This window comes from Lepidochelys kempii, chromosome 11, assembly GCF_965140265.1.
Source record: "Lepidochelys kempii isolate rLepKem1 chromosome 11, rLepKem1.hap2, whole genome shotgun sequence".
NCBI lineage: Eukaryota > Metazoa > Chordata > Testudines > Cheloniidae > Lepidochelys > Lepidochelys kempii.
In genome coordinates this window covers 36,624,661-36,642,023 of record NC_133266.1, presented here as the reverse complement: position 1 = coordinate 36,642,023, position 17,363 = coordinate 36,624,661, and the positions used below count along the sequence as shown (strand labels likewise).

At 45.6% G+C, this 17,363-nt stretch overlaps 1 protein-coding gene across 8 annotated transcripts in view; it reads left to right on the top strand.

Annotated features, from left to right (window-relative positions):
- Positions 1–17,363, top strand: part of LOC140895606 (sodium channel protein type 1 subunit alpha) — a 181,912-nt gene that overhangs the window by 91,443 nt on the left and 73,106 nt on the right. For all 8 annotated transcript variants that reach the window (XM_073305722.1, XM_073305718.1, XM_073305720.1 and 5 more), the window contains 2 exons: positions 15,629–15,692; positions 16,426–16,567. In XM_073305722.1, the coding sequence (XP_073161823.1) occupies positions 15,629–15,692; positions 16,426–16,567 (206 nt within the window). The remainder of the gene's footprint in view (positions 1–15,628; positions 15,693–16,425; positions 16,568–17,363) is intronic.

The following is a 17,363-nucleotide window of genomic DNA, read 5'->3' as shown; positions in this document are numbered from 1 at the left end:
TAGTCCGCCCGGGTTTCATGGTGAATGTCTTGGGGAATGCCCTTACTAAATAGAGTGCCTGTTCTTGCTGCTCAACTGTGAGTGTCTCTGCTAGCTGGGGCTCACCATTATCCAACTTCTTGGGTGGTTGCGGCCCCAGGTCCGGTTCGGGGGGATATGGGGCAACTAGGAGCCCTTCCCGGTCCTGCCAGGGTTTTAAGAGATTTACATGATAAATCTGCTTTCCCTTACTGTGACCAGGTTGCCAAATTTCGTAGGTGACAGGCCCTACCTGGCAGAGGACCTCATACGGACCCTGCCAGCGGGCAAAAAGCTTTGATTCCTCCGAGGGGAGCAGGAGGAGTACTCGGTCCCCTGGCCCAAATGATCGAGCCTGGGCGCTCCGATTGTAGTGCTGCTCCTGGGCTCTTGGGGCTGTGTTTAAGTTCTCCATCGCGAGCTCGCCCGCCTGTGCGAGCCACCCCTGCAGTTGTAAGACGTATTGCAAGAGACCCTGTATTGTGGACGGGTTGTGTTCCCAACTCTCCCTCAAGAGGTCCAACGCCCTGCGGGGTCGCCACCCATAGTGGAGCTCAAACGGGGAGAACTTCGTGGATGCCTGGGGGGCTTCTCGAATTGCCAGTAGTAAAGGAGGGAGCAGCTGGTCCCACTGGCGGAGGTCCTGGATGGGGAAATGCCGCAACATTCCCTTCAGGGTCCGGTTAAACCGTTCGACCAATCAGTCAGTCTGGGGATGGTAGACCGAGGTCTGCAATTTCTTAATCCCCAATAGGGCACATACCTGACAGAACAGCTTAGACGTGAAATTGGTCCCTTGATCAGTGAGTATCTCCCGTGGGAGGTCCATCCTTGCGAAGATCTTCATGAGCTCCGCAGCGATAGTGCGGGCGGTGATACTTCTTTAGGAGACGGCCTTGGGGAAGCGGGTGGCGTAGTCCATCAGGACGAGGATGTATTGATGGCCCGCCTTACTTTTTGGAAAAAACCTGACCAGGTCCATTGCTACCCGCTCAAATGGTACACCTACAACTGGTAAAGGGACTAGGGGGGCCTTCCGTACCCCTGCCGGGGCTGCATGTTGGCAGTCTGGGCATGACACACAGTAATCCTTCACCTCACGGTGGACGCCGAGCAAGAAGAACCTGGCCAGGACCCTGGCCACAGATTTTTCTGCCCTAAATGGCCGGCAGCCGGGATGTCATGTGCAAGCTTCAGGACAGCCCGACGATGAATGCGGGGGACCACGAGTTGGGTCCGGACCTCTTGGGTCCGGGGGTCTTGGTCAAGGCGGTAGAGCCGCTCGTGGTTGAGTTTGAACCTGGGCCATTGGGTGGTGCGCCGCGCCTCCACGACCTCACCATCCACCCGGGCCAGCTGCTCATAGACAAACTGGAGCGTAGGGTCCTCCCTTTGATCCCGGCTAAAGTCCACCAGGTCAGGAGGGGGACCAGCCATTTCCAGGCCATCCTGCCCAGGGGTGGGACCTGGGTCAGCTCTAGGGTTGGAGCTCGAGTCAGGTCCTGTCTTCTTCTCAGTCGGGGCTTCCTCGAACGCCTCTTTGGTGGGTAAGGATTGGAGCTCCTCGACGAAGTCTGGCCAGTCACGGCCCAGGATCACTGGATAGGCGAGGGATGACGCCACCGCCACATTCATTAACTGAGTTGCTCCGTTCACCATGATGGGGACCCGAACCGTGGGATACGATTTTACATCTCCGTGGATGCACTGAATCCATACTTCCCCAATGGTCCGCTTGGTGTCCGAGAAGAGCGCCTGGTGGACAAGGGTCTGCCCACAGCCCGAATCAACTAGACCCACCACGGGGACCCCGGCAACTTCCATGGGAGCTGTCAGTTTGGCCACAGAGGGCAGACGGGCCTGTTGCTCCCCGGCGCACACCAGGCCAAAGTTGCAGTCCATTGCAGGACAGCCCCGTTGCAGATGACCATACTCGCCACATTGGAAACAAGGTCCTACTTCTGGGCGCGCCGGCCACGTGGGGGCACCCATGGGGTTGCAGGTGGGCTGGGGCCCGGTGGTCAGGTTAAGCATCCAGGGCCGGAGAGTGGTGTGGACTCGGGGCATCGGGAAAACTCGGTCCTGCCGCCATCTGGTCGTTGGGAACGGTGGGGTGCATTGGTTTGGGAGGTGGGCCCCCTCTGTTCAAGTTTCTGTGCATTGGGTCCAGGGTTTGGGGGACGGGCGGCCGGTCCTTTCGGGGCCTCTGCCTCGAGAAAGTCCTCCATAAGCATGACAGCCATGATCAGACTTTGTGGCCGGTGCTGCAACACCCAAGCCCTCCCCTGGGGTGGGAGGATGTGCATGAATTGTTCAAGGATGACCTGTTCAGTCACCTCAGCTGCGGTTCGACGCTCGAGTTGGAGCCATCGGGTACCTGCATCCTTCAGTTCCTGGGCCACGGCCCGGGGTCTGGCGCCCGGTGTGTCCAAAACCATCACTGAAAAGTCTCCGGGGTAATGTTGAAGGCATCCAAGATAGCTGTTTTCACTCGAGCATAAATGCGGGCCTCATCATCTGGGAGCCCACGGTAAGTCTTCTGGGCCAGCCCCGTCAGATATGGGGCGAGGAGGGTCGCCCATTGGTCAGGTGCTCAACCAGCCACTGAGGCAACCCGCTCGAAGGTCACCAGATAGGCCTCCGGGTCATCCTCAGGCCCCATCTTGGCCAGACGGATCGGTGGGGCGGGAGGGGGCGGGGTGGCTGCCCTCTCCGGTTGAGCACCACCATGGCCCGGCCACAGGGTTGCAAGCTGCTGGAAGCATTGGGTTTGTTGTTCATGGTGCTGGGCCCCCAGGGTTTGAAGCAACTGCTGCTGGTGGGTGCCCAGCTGCTGTACGAGTTGGTGCTGCTCCTAGCTCTCAGCCAGGAACTTGATAAGCCTTTCCATCTCCATCTTTCCAGTGGGGAGCTTCAGAGGCCCCCTCGCGCTAACCCTTTTCTGCAGGGATAGGGATCGCCTGCCCGCATTCTCCACCACTTGTGACAGGTTTCAGTCGGTCCTCTGAGCCCCTAGGGGGCGATGGAAAGCTATGGTCCCACTGGCAGGTCTTAGTCACACCCTTCGGGTGCTGGGGAATTAGCGGGGAAGGTGTGCCGGCCGGAGTCTGCAGCGCGCCCCTCAGGCCGGGGCGGCACCAGTACAAGTCTGTAGCGTGCCCCTCAGGCGGGGGGGGGGTGCGGCACAAGTCTGCAGCGCGCCCCTCAGGCAGGGGGGAGGGCGCTGGTATGGGTTTGTAGCGCACAGTTCTGCTACCCAAGGCAGGTTGGCCGGGGTAGGGGAACACAGGCCCACCCAACTCCACTGCGTTCCAGCCCAGGGCCCTGACAGTGGCGGGAGGCGAAGGTCCCGCCGCTGGGTCAGCGGGGGGCCATCCGTGCCCGCTGACGAAACACACCCACCCCATGGTGCAGTTCTGCCCCTGAGCTACTTCCTACCCGGTCTCTCAAGCGGGTCTCTCCGGTCCCTCCAGCCCGTCCGGGTATTCCGCTGCTGGCAGCTCCAGCTCCCCCTCTGTGTCAGACTCACGCTGGCCCAGGCTACAGCTTCCAGGTCCTCCAGGTACTCAGCGGCTGGCAGTCCTGGTCGCCACAGACCTTCCTCCCGGTCAGGTTCCTCCTGGCCCAGGGCCTCCCCTGGGTCAGCAGCAGGATCGCGAGGGAACAGCCAGCGTCTGTCTCCCTCCCTGGTGCTCTCCTCACTGGACAAAGGGCCCCGCCCTTTGTACTTCCTGTCCCATCCCTCCCCTTCCGGGGATTGGCGGAAGCTTGGTCTGGCCCTGCCCACTCAGGCTGAGAGGGTGGCTGTTTACCCTCTGGTTCGGAGGGAAGGCACCCTGGCTCCCTACAGTAATAGTGTTGATGTAATAATACTCAAACTTCTATAAGGCATTTGACTTGGTATTGGATGACATTTTGATTAAGAAATTGAAATTATATACAATTGCCATTGCGAACATTCAGTGGGTTAAAAACTGGCTAACAGGTCTCAAAATGCAATTGTAGATGGGGAATCATAATCGAGTTGGTATATTTCTAATAGGGACCTGCAGGGATCAGGTCTTAGTTCTACGATATGTAACATTTTTATCAATGACCTGGAAGAAAACATAAAATCATCACTAATCAAGTTTGCAGATGACACAAAGATCAAAGGACTGATAAATATTGAAAAGAATAGGTCACTGATACAAAGTAATCTGGATTGCTTAATAAGATGGGCACAAGCAAACAATATGTGTTTCAATACTGCCAAATATAAGGTCATGATTCTAGGAACCAAGAATGTAGGCCATACCTGCAGGATGAGGTACTCTATCCTGGGAAGTAGTAACTCTGAGAAAGACTTGGGGATACTGGGAGATAATCAGTTGAACAGTAGCTCACCTGAATAAACAGGGGAATATCAAGTAGAAGTAGGGAGGTCATGTTTCTTCTGTATTTGCCACTGGTGCAACTGCTATTGGAATACAGTGCCCAGTTCTGGGGTCAACAGTTCAAGAAGGGTGTTGATAAATTGAAGAGGATTCAGAGACAAGCCATAAGAATGACTGAAGGATTGGAAAACATGCCTTATACTGAAAGACTGAAGCTCAATTTATTTAGCTTGTCAAAGAGAAGGTTAAGGGGTGATTTGATGACCATTTATAGGTATCTACATGAGGAACAGAAATTTGATAATAAAGGACCCTTTAATTTAGCAAACAAAGGTATAAGAAGATGAAGCTACACAAATTTAGACTGGAAATAAAGTGCACGTTTTTAACAGTGAGGCTAATTAACCATTGGAACAACTTACCAAGGGTTATGGTGGATATTCTCAAAAAGAAAAGGAGTACTTGTGGCACCAATTTATTTGAGCATGAGCTTTTGTGAGCTACAGCTCACTTCATCGGATGCATACCGTGGAAACTGCAGCAGACTTTATATACACACAGAGAGTATGAAACAATACCTCCTCCCACCCCACTGTCCTGCTGGTAATAGCTTATCTAAAGTGATCATCAGGTTGGGCCATTTCCAGCACAAATCCAGGTTTTCTCACCCTCCTGTTACCAGCAGGATAGTGAGTTTGTGTGTGTGGTTTTTGGGAGGGGGGTGAGGGGGTGAGAGAACCTGGATTTGTGCAGGAAATGGCCCAACTTGATTATCATGCACATTGTGTAAAGAGTTGTCACTTTGGATGGGCTATCACCAGCAGGAGAGTGAATTTGTGGGGGGGGTGGGGGGTGAGAAAACCTGGATTTGTGCTGGAAATGGCCCAACCTGATGATCACTTTAGATAAGCTATTACCAGCAGGACAGTGGGGTGGGAGGAGGTATTGTTTCATATTCTCTGTGTGTATATAAAGTCTGCTGCAGTTTCCACGGTATGCATCCGATGAAGTGAGCTGTAGCTCACAAAAGCTCATGCTCAAATAAATTGGTTAGTCTCTAAGGTGCCACAAGTACTCCTTTTCTTTTTGCGAATACAGACTAACACGGCTGTTACTCTGAAACCGGTGGATATTCTGTCACTGGAAATTTTTGAATCTAGATTGGATGTCTTTCTGAAAGACATGCTCTAATTCAACCAGGAATTATTCTGGGCAAGTTCTATGTCCTGTGTTATTCAGGAGGTCAGACTAGATGGTCACACTGGTCCCTTCTGGCCTTATAAATCTGAACTGTGTGATTTCATGTTGGCCAGAATAGAAGATCTGAAGCCTTTGAGGTATCAGGTTATGCTAGGATGAGAGAGAAAATTTTAGTGATCTAGGGAAGTGACTGCAGAATTGAAGTTGCCACCTGCTCTTCAGTGTATTTACACTGAGGTTCAGGAACAGTTAATTAGGGAAAGAGGCAAAAGGTGCCCCATATTTTCCTGCACCAGCTACCTACATGGTGGGTATAGGCACAGACAGGAAGCTGCCTCCTCAGAGCTATTCTTTTGTCTTATGTAGGTGAGTAAGAAGTGAGCAAGTGGTAATGGGGAGGGGACTCTTTGAGACAGTCTGTTTTCTGAGCCACTCCTGAGGCAATGTAATAACATGCTGGCCTGTGTGTACATGCTGCTCATGGCAAAGCCATGATTGAGCTCTACATAAGAATTCTAAAAGCTCTGGAAAATTTCCATGAGAGCTATAGGGTTGTATTCTCTTCTCAGTTACACCAGAGTAAATCACAGTGTTGAGGATAGTGGAGCTACGCTGTATGAAAAAGAAATCAAGCTCCCCCCCCCCTGTATTTTTAAATGCTAGCTGATACCCATGTCCTTGAATACACCTTTGAAGAAGAATATATCCTTGGTATGAGCACTGCTGACATTAGCAATTCTGAATATCGTCTCTTTTCATTATTTCACTTTCAATAGCAAAACCAATAAATTTATGGCCTCTCTCAGTAAATCTAACATATGGGAATGCTACTAGGAAGGAAAATCACACAGCCAGTTGATTTGAATATCAAAGCAGATCTTCTGGGCCAGTTTGAAATTATTAGAATTACTAAGGTGTTAGCTTTATTTCTTAGAAGGTGTGTTAACAAGGATAGAAAAAATATGCATAACAACAAGTGACTTGATGAGTTCTGGAATTCATAATTGATTATTAGAGCAGAGTGCAAATAAAGTGCTGGTCCCTCTGTATTCCATGCATGGGGTATGCATGCGCTTTATGCTGAAAAGATCTTGCAAGTAGTGTCCATTGATCCATGCCTGCATCTTGGTTCCCCTTGTGTTCTGCAACCTGACCATCTCTCCAGTTCCTTCTTACCATCGCATGATCTAAGTCAGGATCCTCCTCCTGTCAGATTTGTCTTCATCTCTGTAAATATAATTGTATGTTGTTTGTTAGTGGTTTTTATAGTTTTCTGATAAAACAGGAACATTACTAGTTCAGGGTATGCCTGTTCGGTCTGGTAACAACACCCAGGGTCTTCATGGTCTTTCCAGTGGTGGCAGCACAGCTGAGACAAAATGGTGACTGACTTCTAACAGTTCTTGCCTAAAAGTACTGTCGGCAACCTTGTCATTATTCCATCTCATGGTATCCTTGGAATCTGCATAAATGTGGAAGTGTCTACCCTGATTCTCCCACATGTCATATACTTTATAGTGGTGACCATGGGCTCAACCACAGCAAGGGCCTTCCTCCCTGTTGGCAGATACCATGCCATGAGCAGTCTAATAAACCAAGTCACTCACAGACCCAAAGCAACATTACAGGCCTGTCTTTCCCTGTTAAAATACATTACCTGTGTAACCCCATTTGTCAGGCTACAACTCTGTTGTCTGCAAGCCTGGCTCTGGTCAGTGTATACGCCAGACAGGCACACCATGAACTTTGTAGAGACAACCCCTGTCAATGTCCGGGCTTCGCTCACCTGGTGGATGAACCCAGGACATATATGCATTGGAGTCCCTTTCCTACCTCCCACTCTCAACATTCCAGACTTATCCTTAATGGGCTGGGAAACCCACATAGATGGCCACATAGCACAAGGTACATGGACACCTCAAAAAGGCAGGATGCCTATCAACTTCCTGGAACTAAGAGGAGTCAGGCCAGCCAGCAATGCATTCCTCCAACTTGTACAATCTTGACATGTCTGGGTAATGTCAGACAACACAGTGACCCTCTTCTATATAAACAAACAAGCAGGGCAAAATCCCTTCTAATCTTCTATGCATGCAACCGTTCAACTTATTGAACTAGTGTATCCAGAACTGCATCACAGTATCTGCAATGTACCTCCTAGGTGTCTGGAACTTGCTGGCAGACAGCCTCAACAGGCATTTCATCACCAAACACAAATGGGAATTACACAATTCTGTGCTGATCATCTTCACACAATGGGAAACACCATCTTGGGATCTGTTCGTGTTCCAGATGAGCAAGAAGTTCAATGTATATTATTCCAGAGCAGCACAAAGTCAGGACTTATAGGGCGATGTCCCATATTGGCCTGGACAGGACACTTGATCTATGCCTTCCCTCCCATTGTACTATTGTCCAAGATTCTGTGAAAGATTCATCACATCAAAGCATGACTCATTCTCATCATACCCATTTGGTCCAGACAGTTCTGCTTTTCAAACTTCTTACTGATGTCAGTCCATCAACCTGTCAGCATTCAGTCTTTCTCAGACCTGCAAACTCAAGAAAGCAGCAGGTTCAGGCATCCCAACCTGGACTCTCTTCACTCACGGCTTCATATTTGGGTGGTCATCAGACCTAGAACATCAGACCTGGAGTGTTCACGTTGGGGCTGTACAACCTATTCTTAATAACAGCAGGAAAGGTTCTACCAGAAAATGTTACCTAGCCACTGGAGGGTTTCTCTACATGGGCACAACAGAACCAGATAGCATCAGAGTGAGCAGGTATTCCTGCTATTTTAGATTATCTCCTTACCCTCAAGATGTCAGGTCTCTCAATTAGCTCACTTTGAGTTCACTTAGCAGCGCATACCAGTGCATATCTTTACTAACTCAGTATCAACCAGATCCCAAAAAGGTTTGACCAGGACCTTTCCAGCAGTAGTGAAGCCAATGCTGCAGTGAGACCTCAATCTTGTACTTCCAACACTTACGAAGCCTCCTTTTGAACCACTGGGCGTGTGCTCCACAAAGATCTTTTCGCCTTCATCCAAAATTCATCCCAAAGGAAGTTGCTGAATTCCACATAAACCAATGGACTCACTTACTGTTATTCTTCCCAAAGCCTCATGCTTTCAGTGAAGAGAGGAAACTTCCTTCTCTCAACATCAGACAAGCACTGTCATTCTACCTGCAAAGGATAAAATCTTTTGAGAAATCACCAAGGCTATTTGTCGCTGTAGCAGAGTGAGCTCTGGGACAAGCAGTATCTTCTCAAAGACTCTCTAAGTGGATTTCTGGCTGTATCATCCATTGCCTTTATCAGATGGTGCATCTGTCTCCCCCCAGATGAAGTGAGGGTCCATTCTACTAGAGCGCAGGTGACCTCAGTTGCATCTCTCCAAGAAGTCCCTCTGCTGGACATTTGTGAGGTGGAAACCTGGAGTTCCATGCGCACTTTTGCAAAGTATTACACATTTGCCCAAGCCTCTTCTGCTGACACCTTTGGATCTGCAGTGTTATAAGCATCTGTAATCCTGCATCCTTGCTCCCGCCCACATTTGAGCATTGCTTGCTGGTCACCCACATGTGGAATATATGTAGGGACCAGGACTTGAAGAAGAAAAGAATACTTACCACAGTTTTTGTGCATTCCTCAATTTCTGGGTGTCTGACCCAAGACTCTGAAGTCTGATTTACAGGAGTGCTGAGCACTCACAGCTGCAAGTAAAGTCAATGGAGAGCTGTACTTTGAACATATAGTACTAATCAGGTCCTAGGTGTCTCAAATTGGGCATCCAAAATTAGTGCATACTTCTGACCTTAATCTCTGAGTCTCAGTTCCCTATTTATAAAATGGGGATAATAATAACCGCTCATCTGACCAGGTTGTTGTGATTATAAATTCACTAACATTTGTGAAGCCCTTAGATACTATAATGATAAGCACTGTAGACAAGCCCAGGAGGAAATTAATAATTCCATCTGGAGCAGTTTGAATAGTATACAGTAAATAAGGTCCGCTCACTCTGCACACATTAAGCAATGAGGAGAAAACAAAATATTAAATAGCTTCTTAAGTGAGCACCAACCATTTTGTGCACTGAGTGCGGCATGGGCACTGTGGTAAAAATAGTATGTGATCATGTAATTAAAGACTGTATCACAGTGCACTGCATAGACAACCTTAATTCTGGCATTTCCTAATTTTGGAGTGCTTGACTTTGCAACCTTAATAATGTTGTTATGTGTTTATAGTATATATACAAACATATGAATCAAATATTCAAAGTTGTAAGTTAATGTAATATATTATTGTCACAATTTTAAACCATCAGAATTAATGAATAATTAAGGTTTGCCTAATAAACTTACTTTGCCTGCACTGCTAAAATAGGAGTGTGTGTGTATATCTATCTATCTATCTAATATCCATTCAACTCTCATTTACTTTATTTGAGAGAAGATGGATATACAGAGCTAAATCTTGTCAAGTATACTCTTATAAGTAGTCTTCTTGAAAGTAGTATTACCTTGGTGCATTGACTGGCTGGAAGGCTTCAAATTCCAGTCAATCCCTTTGTTCCATTTGATTCAGTAAGTTTGTTTAGCTCCATCTACAGTGGGCCAAAAACCAAATGTGGATTGTTAAAACTCTCCATAAGTATGATTCCAACAAAAACCTATTTCTAACCACAGTTTGGCTGTATGATATTTAAACATAGTTCCAACATAATTTGGTCATGTACACACAAGGCTAGTAACTGTTTTTGTGAGACTTTTTTATAAACAAATTTTAAACATGGTTTCTAAACTCGTTCCCAGGCTGATGTGAAAAACTAGTGTTTTATTTTTTGGTATCTGTAAGATCAGTAAATTGTCTTAAAATTGAAGAAATGTATACAAGTGGTAAGCGTACAGATTGGTTAGAAAAGAAAACTTTACCAAACTTTGCCTACTCAATGGCTTTGTGAAAAGCGGTCTCAGTCCAGTTCCATCCCTTTAATCCACACATAGCTCCTATTTACTCAAGCTTTTGATGGGGCTGTGTCATAAATATAAAGGGAAGGGTAAAACCCTTTGAAATCCCTCCTGGCCAGGGGAAAGCTCCTCTCACCTGTAAAGGGTTAAGAAGCTAAAGGTAACCTCGCTGGCACCTGACCAAAATGACCAATGAGGAGACAAGATACTTTCAAAAGCTGGGAGGAGGGAGAGAAATAAAGGGTCTGTGTGTCTGTCTATATGCTGGGTTTTCTGCCGGGGATAGACCAGGAATGGAGTCTTAGAACTTTTAGTAAGTAATCTAGCTAGGTATGTGTTAGATTATGATTTCTTTAAATGGCTGAGAAAAGAACTGTGCTGAATAGAATAACTATTTCTGTCTGTGTATCTTTTTTGTAACTTAAGGTTTTGTCTAGAGGGGTTCTCTAGGTTTTTGAATCTAATTACCCTGTAAGGTATCTACCATCCTGATTTTACAGGGGGGATTTCTTTATTTCTATTTATTTCTATTTTTTTATTAAAAGTCTTCTTGTAAAAAACTGAATGCTTTTTCATTGTTCTCAGATCCAAGGGTTTGGGTCTGTGGTCGCCTATGCAAATTGGTGAGGCTTTTTATCCAACATTTCCCAGGATAGGGGGGGTGCAAGTGTTGGGAGGATTATTCATTGTTCTTAAGATCCAAGGGTCTGGGTCTGTAGTCACCTAGCCAAATTGGTGAGGCTTTTTACCAAACCTTGTCCAGGAAGTGGGGTGCAAGGTTTTGGGAAGTATTTTGGGGGGAAAGACGCGTCCAAACAGCTCTTCCCCAGTAACCAGTATTAGTTTGGTGGTGGTAGCGGCCAATCCAAGGACAAAGGGTGGAATATTTTGTACCTTGGGAAAGTTTTGACCTAAGCTGGTAAAGATAAGCTTAGGAGGTTTTTCATGCAGGTCCCCACATCTGTACCCTAGAGTTCAGAGTAGGGGAGGAACCTTGACAGGCTGTATATTTGAATCTCTTATTGCAGAATGCTTGCCAGGATGACCACAATGGGATGTGTGTCAATTTCAGTATCTACCCAGCTCTTAAAATAGAGCAGACAAGAAAAGTATGGGTGTGGGGGACAAATGAGATACATCACATGCATCTCTGAAATCACAAAAATACCAGCATCCTGGGTTTGAGTAGGATGACTCACCAAGCTTCAGAGCAGCAGATTTAATACTGCTGTATGTTTTATTTCTGAGTTGTTGGTAGTTTTTCAGTGCCAAAAAAACATTCTATAAAATGTGATTTTCAGCAAGCGTCAACTCTGACAAGTGTCCCTTCAAATCTTCGGAGAAGGAAATCAAACATTTAGGATCAGTCCTCCAAAATCTCAGTATATGAGTGCAATAGGGCTTCATTATGATCTGAAGTTTTGAATTGTGCTATACACTTAGTTTGCTTTAGTTTTTAAGGCATTATGTTAATTTTGGCTACCCCTTATATTTTTATCTTCTCTCCCTTCTCACCTACATTTATGGGCTCCCCACTTTTGCATCATCTGTCTTTCTCACCCCAACTTCACTGTACTGAAATTTTCCTCTTTCTGTCTTTTTTTCCTTGTTCCTGCCCTTTCTCTTTTTCCTTTATATTTTCTCTTTTTGTTTCTTTAAAAATGAATTCTGTACTTATTTTCCCCTTTGAGTGATCCATACCCAAATCCTTAGTGCCTATATGACTTATTAACCTTTCATCCCAGATGGACAGCATCTTCAAAATTTCTGGAGGTGCCACTTTTTGGATAAGACATAAAAACAAGTTCCTGACAATTGATGGTCATTAATACACCTTTCCCTCTCTTCCACACACATACACATGTACAGCCCTCCAGACTCAGAAGACCCTTTCCTAGGCTCACTACCTACTTATCCCCTTCCTAACTGACAGCCACACTATCAGGTCAGAAGTCACAAACATACACTTTTTACTTATTGCTGAGCCTGAAGAAGAAGAAGAAACAAAGTAGCAGTGAAGGACTGTGGCTGCAGTGAGCATGTGCAATGTGACCAGTACTTTGAATTAGCTTGCTAGAAACCTCTTCTCTGTTACCATTTTCTTCTGCCTTCAGTCTATGTACTGCAGAGCAAAAATTCTTCCAGTAGCAACAGGAATCCCTTTGCAACAGCTGGTGGTACTGCACTCTGGTATCCATCAGACACACTGCACAGAGTAGGTGTTCACTGCAGATTTAGCTTAGGCTGTTATCCAACATCACAATTCCTGAGGTGACTGCACCTGAGACCACTTTATGGCCTCCTTGAAGGCACCCTCCATGTCTTGGAGTGGAGTCCTGCAACTCTCTCCTTCTTGACTGGTGATTTTGGCTGCAATTCCTCCTGCAATTCACTGTGATCACTTAAGCAGGTCTGACTTTAGTTCAGCACCTGACATCCTGTTCTTTCAGGGCCAGTGACAGGGTTAACCAGTGGCCAGCCAGCCTTCATAAAGCAAAGTATTATTTATTCTGAGCAAAAGCATTATAGAGAAGACATATCTTAAAAATAATAAACAGCTATTATGCATGCCTAGCTTACCAAGTATCACTCATCTTCCACACGGAGGCCCTAGCGGGTTTAAAGTACTTCAGGTCCTCTTGCAGAGACTGTCCCTCTGGTCACAGTCTCATATCAGTTCTTGGATTGGATGAAAGTGACCTCTCTCTCCATGTCAATATGGTCACTTTATATAATTTTCAATTCTTTGTTTGGTAGGTCTCTTTAACCAGGTCAAACCGTATATGCAATTTCCCTTGGGGAGAGGCTTCTCCAGAGTTGTTACTTTCAAAGGGATTTTCATTAATTATACCCCAGTAATTTTCATTAATTTTACCCCAGAAAACTCTGTAGCTGCCCCATAAGAACACGTGAACGGTCATATTGGGTCAGACCAATGGTACATCTAGCCCAGTATTCTGTCTTTAGATAGTGGCCAGTGCCAGGTGCTTCAGAGGGAATGAATAGATCAGGATGATCATCTTGTGATCCATCCTCTATTGTCCACTCCCAGCTTCTGGCAGTCAGAGGCTAGTAACATCCAGAGCGTGGAGTTGCATCACTGACCATCTTGGCTAATAGCCATTGGTACCTATTCTTCATGAACTTATCTAATTCTTTTTTGAATCCAGTTATACTTGTGGCCTTCAAATCATCACCTGGCAGTGAGTTCCATAGGTTGACTGTATTATGTGAAGAAGTACTTCCTTGTGGTTGTTTTAAACCTTCTGCCTGTTAATTTCATTGGGTGACTCCTGGTTCCTGTGTTATGTGAAGGGGTAAATAACACTTCCTTATTCACTTTTTCCACACCATTCATGATTTTATAGACCTCTCTCATATCCCCCTTAGTCAGTTCCTCTCCAAGCTGAACAGTCCCAGTCTTTTTAATCTCTCCACATATGGAAGCTGTTAATCATTTTTGTTGCCCTTCTCTGTACCTTTTCGAATTCTAATATATCTTTTTTGAGATGGGGCAACCAGAACTGCATGCAGTATTCAAAGTGTGGGCATACCATAGATTTATATAGTGCCATTATGACATTTTCTGTCTTATTAATTATCCCTTTCCTAATGGTTCCTAACATTCTGGTAGCTTTTTTGACTGCTGCTACATATTGAGTGGATGTTTTCAGAGAACTAGCCACAATGACTTCAAGCTCTCTTTCTTGAGTGGTAACAGCTACTTTAGATCCCTTCATTCCTCCCATGGAGCACGAGTACAATCCCTAGCCCATAAAAATACATATAACATGTATAAAGATGATACAGTAGGCTGGATTTTCCAAGCGTCCATAATATTTGTCACACCCAGGTATTGCTCCAATCTCTCACCTGAGTTTAGTGGTACTTTCAGTTGGCCTAGCTGGGACAGCTGGGGTCTGTGTTAGAGCTCAGGTTCTATGTTCACTCAGGCTGTTAACTCACCCACTTTTCACTGAGGATGCAGGCTAAATCACTTGAGTGCTAATAGTCCTTCAGTGCCTTGCAACAATTCCCCTTGTGTGCGCAAAAGGACAGACAGGTTCTCCCACAGTTCACTGGGTAAGAATCATAGAGCAGCTCAGCTTTCCGTAGCACAAAGAACCATGGGATATGACACACACAAGTGAGTATAGCACCTGTGAGGACACAGTAACTTGAGTATGGCTTTGCATTGTGGCTGCTCACACCTGGGCTAGGCTAACCCTGGTGCTCAGACCGGTGTGCTGGTCACCTAGGCTAACTCTGCAATGAAAGCATACCTACATTGCTTAGAGTGGCTGACAGTTGTGGAATTATTGGTTGATCTTAAACTTATTAGTCTCTAATGACTAGCTGCCTCTGACAGCTACAGTTATTTGTAGATGCAACAGTTGAGGACTCGGTAATGCTAGTCAAAAAAATAATGGCTCATTAAATCAGACTAGCCAAAATCTTTTAAAATAGGGTAAATTCTATCTACTAAAACAAATAAATACAAAATAAAGTTCCAAAAAATGTTAAATGCTTCATTGCACATTTGAAAGGAAAAATGTACAGTTAATTCAGCTCTAACAGCATCTATCAGGATTCTTGATGCTATTTGACACATTGACAGTCTAAATTAAAGATACCAATTTTCTGGCAATTTATATTGTCGCTTCGATTTTATGTTCATGTTGAAGAAATCATTTATGCTGGTTTAAAATTGAATTGTGAAAATAATCTTAACATTCTGATGAATAAAGCAATAGTAATAATGTATCAGGTTACTTTGTTTTAGTCAAATGTATTATTTTTGAATTTTGGTGCTCAAATGTGTAAATGTGTAGTTCAGCCCCTTAATTCCTCTGAGGTAAAATCAGACCAGTCAAAAACTATCCACCGTCATAAAAATGTTTCATAAAACTGTTCAAGTTGTACGTGGTAGAATTACTCATGTAAAGTAAAGGACTGGGTTTATTCAACATTGTTTAAATGAGTTCAGTATGTAGTGGTGGAAGATTTATGTAGTAATTTCTTACAGTTTTATGAAAATTATTTTCTAAACAGGTAATTTTTACGTTCTGGAAGGGCAAAACGATGCTCTGCTTTGTGGAAATGGCTCAGATGCAGGGTAAGGACATGTTTCATGACTTTTTATTGTACTATGTAGGAAAAGGATGCAGCATATTCAGATAAGTATCCTGGAATAATTTGATTGACCAGCTGAATGAAATATCTGCCATGTCACATTAGATGTGTTATTGGGATTTGATTCTAGATGTCTGATCCCGGACTTGAGTTCCCAATCATAGCTAGCTGATCTGGTCAGGAGAGGTCAGTTTATTCTTCACTGGGTAGCCAATTCAAAGACGCTTAATAGTAACACATGTTTCTGGCTGCTTGAGAAGTAACAGAAGTACCAGTTAGGAAGGCATAAATGCCTCAACAGTCCGTGCTGCATATGTGCTGATTGATGAAGAATATCAGGCTATTGCAAGGGTGAGTGAAGAATATGGAGACAGACATTTGAAGGTGAAAATACTATTAATCAAGGAATTTACATTGTGTTTTAGAGTAAAGACTAAATAGCTGACAGTTTGGTAGTAAGGCAATACGCAAGTGTTGCTAAGAAACAAAATGCAAATAGAAAATGCCCTTCTGCAGAATTGTGATGTTATACACAATTTGTCAGCTGTCTTTAAATGTAATTTTATAGAGTAGAGCTCTGTCCAACTGCTAGGAGTTCCTGTCTGATGAAGTGACCAAAAACAGCACTTCATAATCCCAAACTTCTATCAGGACCTAGCATCCACTGATATTAGAATAATTGTAAAAGATAACACCTAATATCTCTCCTTTTGTAGTCAATGTCCAGAAGGATATATATGTGTGAAAGCTGGTAGAAATCCCAACTATGGCTACACAAGTTTTGACACATTCAGCTGGGCATTCTTGTCACTGTTTCGACTGATGACTCAGGACTACTGGGAAAACCTTTATCAGTTGGTGAGAACATTTTGTGAAACAAAGACTAAGTATTTTTATACTATCAAATTATACAAGGAATTTAATATCAGTTCTATTACATCTCTCATATAATCTGATGATGATGGATTCCTACAAAATGAAAAGTAGGTGATGGTAGCGGGGTGGTTACCCGCTCCACCCCTGTGGGGCTTAAAAGCCAGCCCTGGGAGAGACCCAGGGCTGAGGGCAAGAAAAGCTAGGCTGATTGGGGAAATGGCTGCAGCTGGGCCATGCCCCAATCAGGCCACAGCTGGGCCTATAAAGGGGCTGCTAGACTGAAGCTTAGCCAGAGTCTCTCTCCCTCCCTGTTCAGAGAGGGAAGGGCCTGGCTGCAGGTACCTGAGGGAATACCTAGATTGGAGCAGGGCTGAGGGGAAAAGGCCAGGGGAGCTCTGGCCTGGAAAACCGCAGGCTGTGAGGCTTAGGTTAGGGCCTATTAGGTACTGCGGTTGCGAGGGGGAAGCCCACGGGTAAACAGAGGCTGCAGGTTCAAACCCCCTTGCCTGTGATAAGTGGCTGATACACTGCAGTCTGCCCTGGGGAGCAGGGCTAAGCGATGACTGGCAGTAGCCAAGACTGAGGTGTGGTGGGGGTAGTGGGTGGGAGTTTCCTGGGGAGGGGAGACCCTCAGGGATTGTTTGGGTTTACTGCCAGGGGACAGCACCCCATTGGGAGGAGGCATCGGGTCCTGGGAGGGACTGGGGCTGGCAGTAAGGCGGATCACCAGATGGCAGAGGGTGCTCCCGAGGCTGATGAGCTAATTCTCAAGGACAAC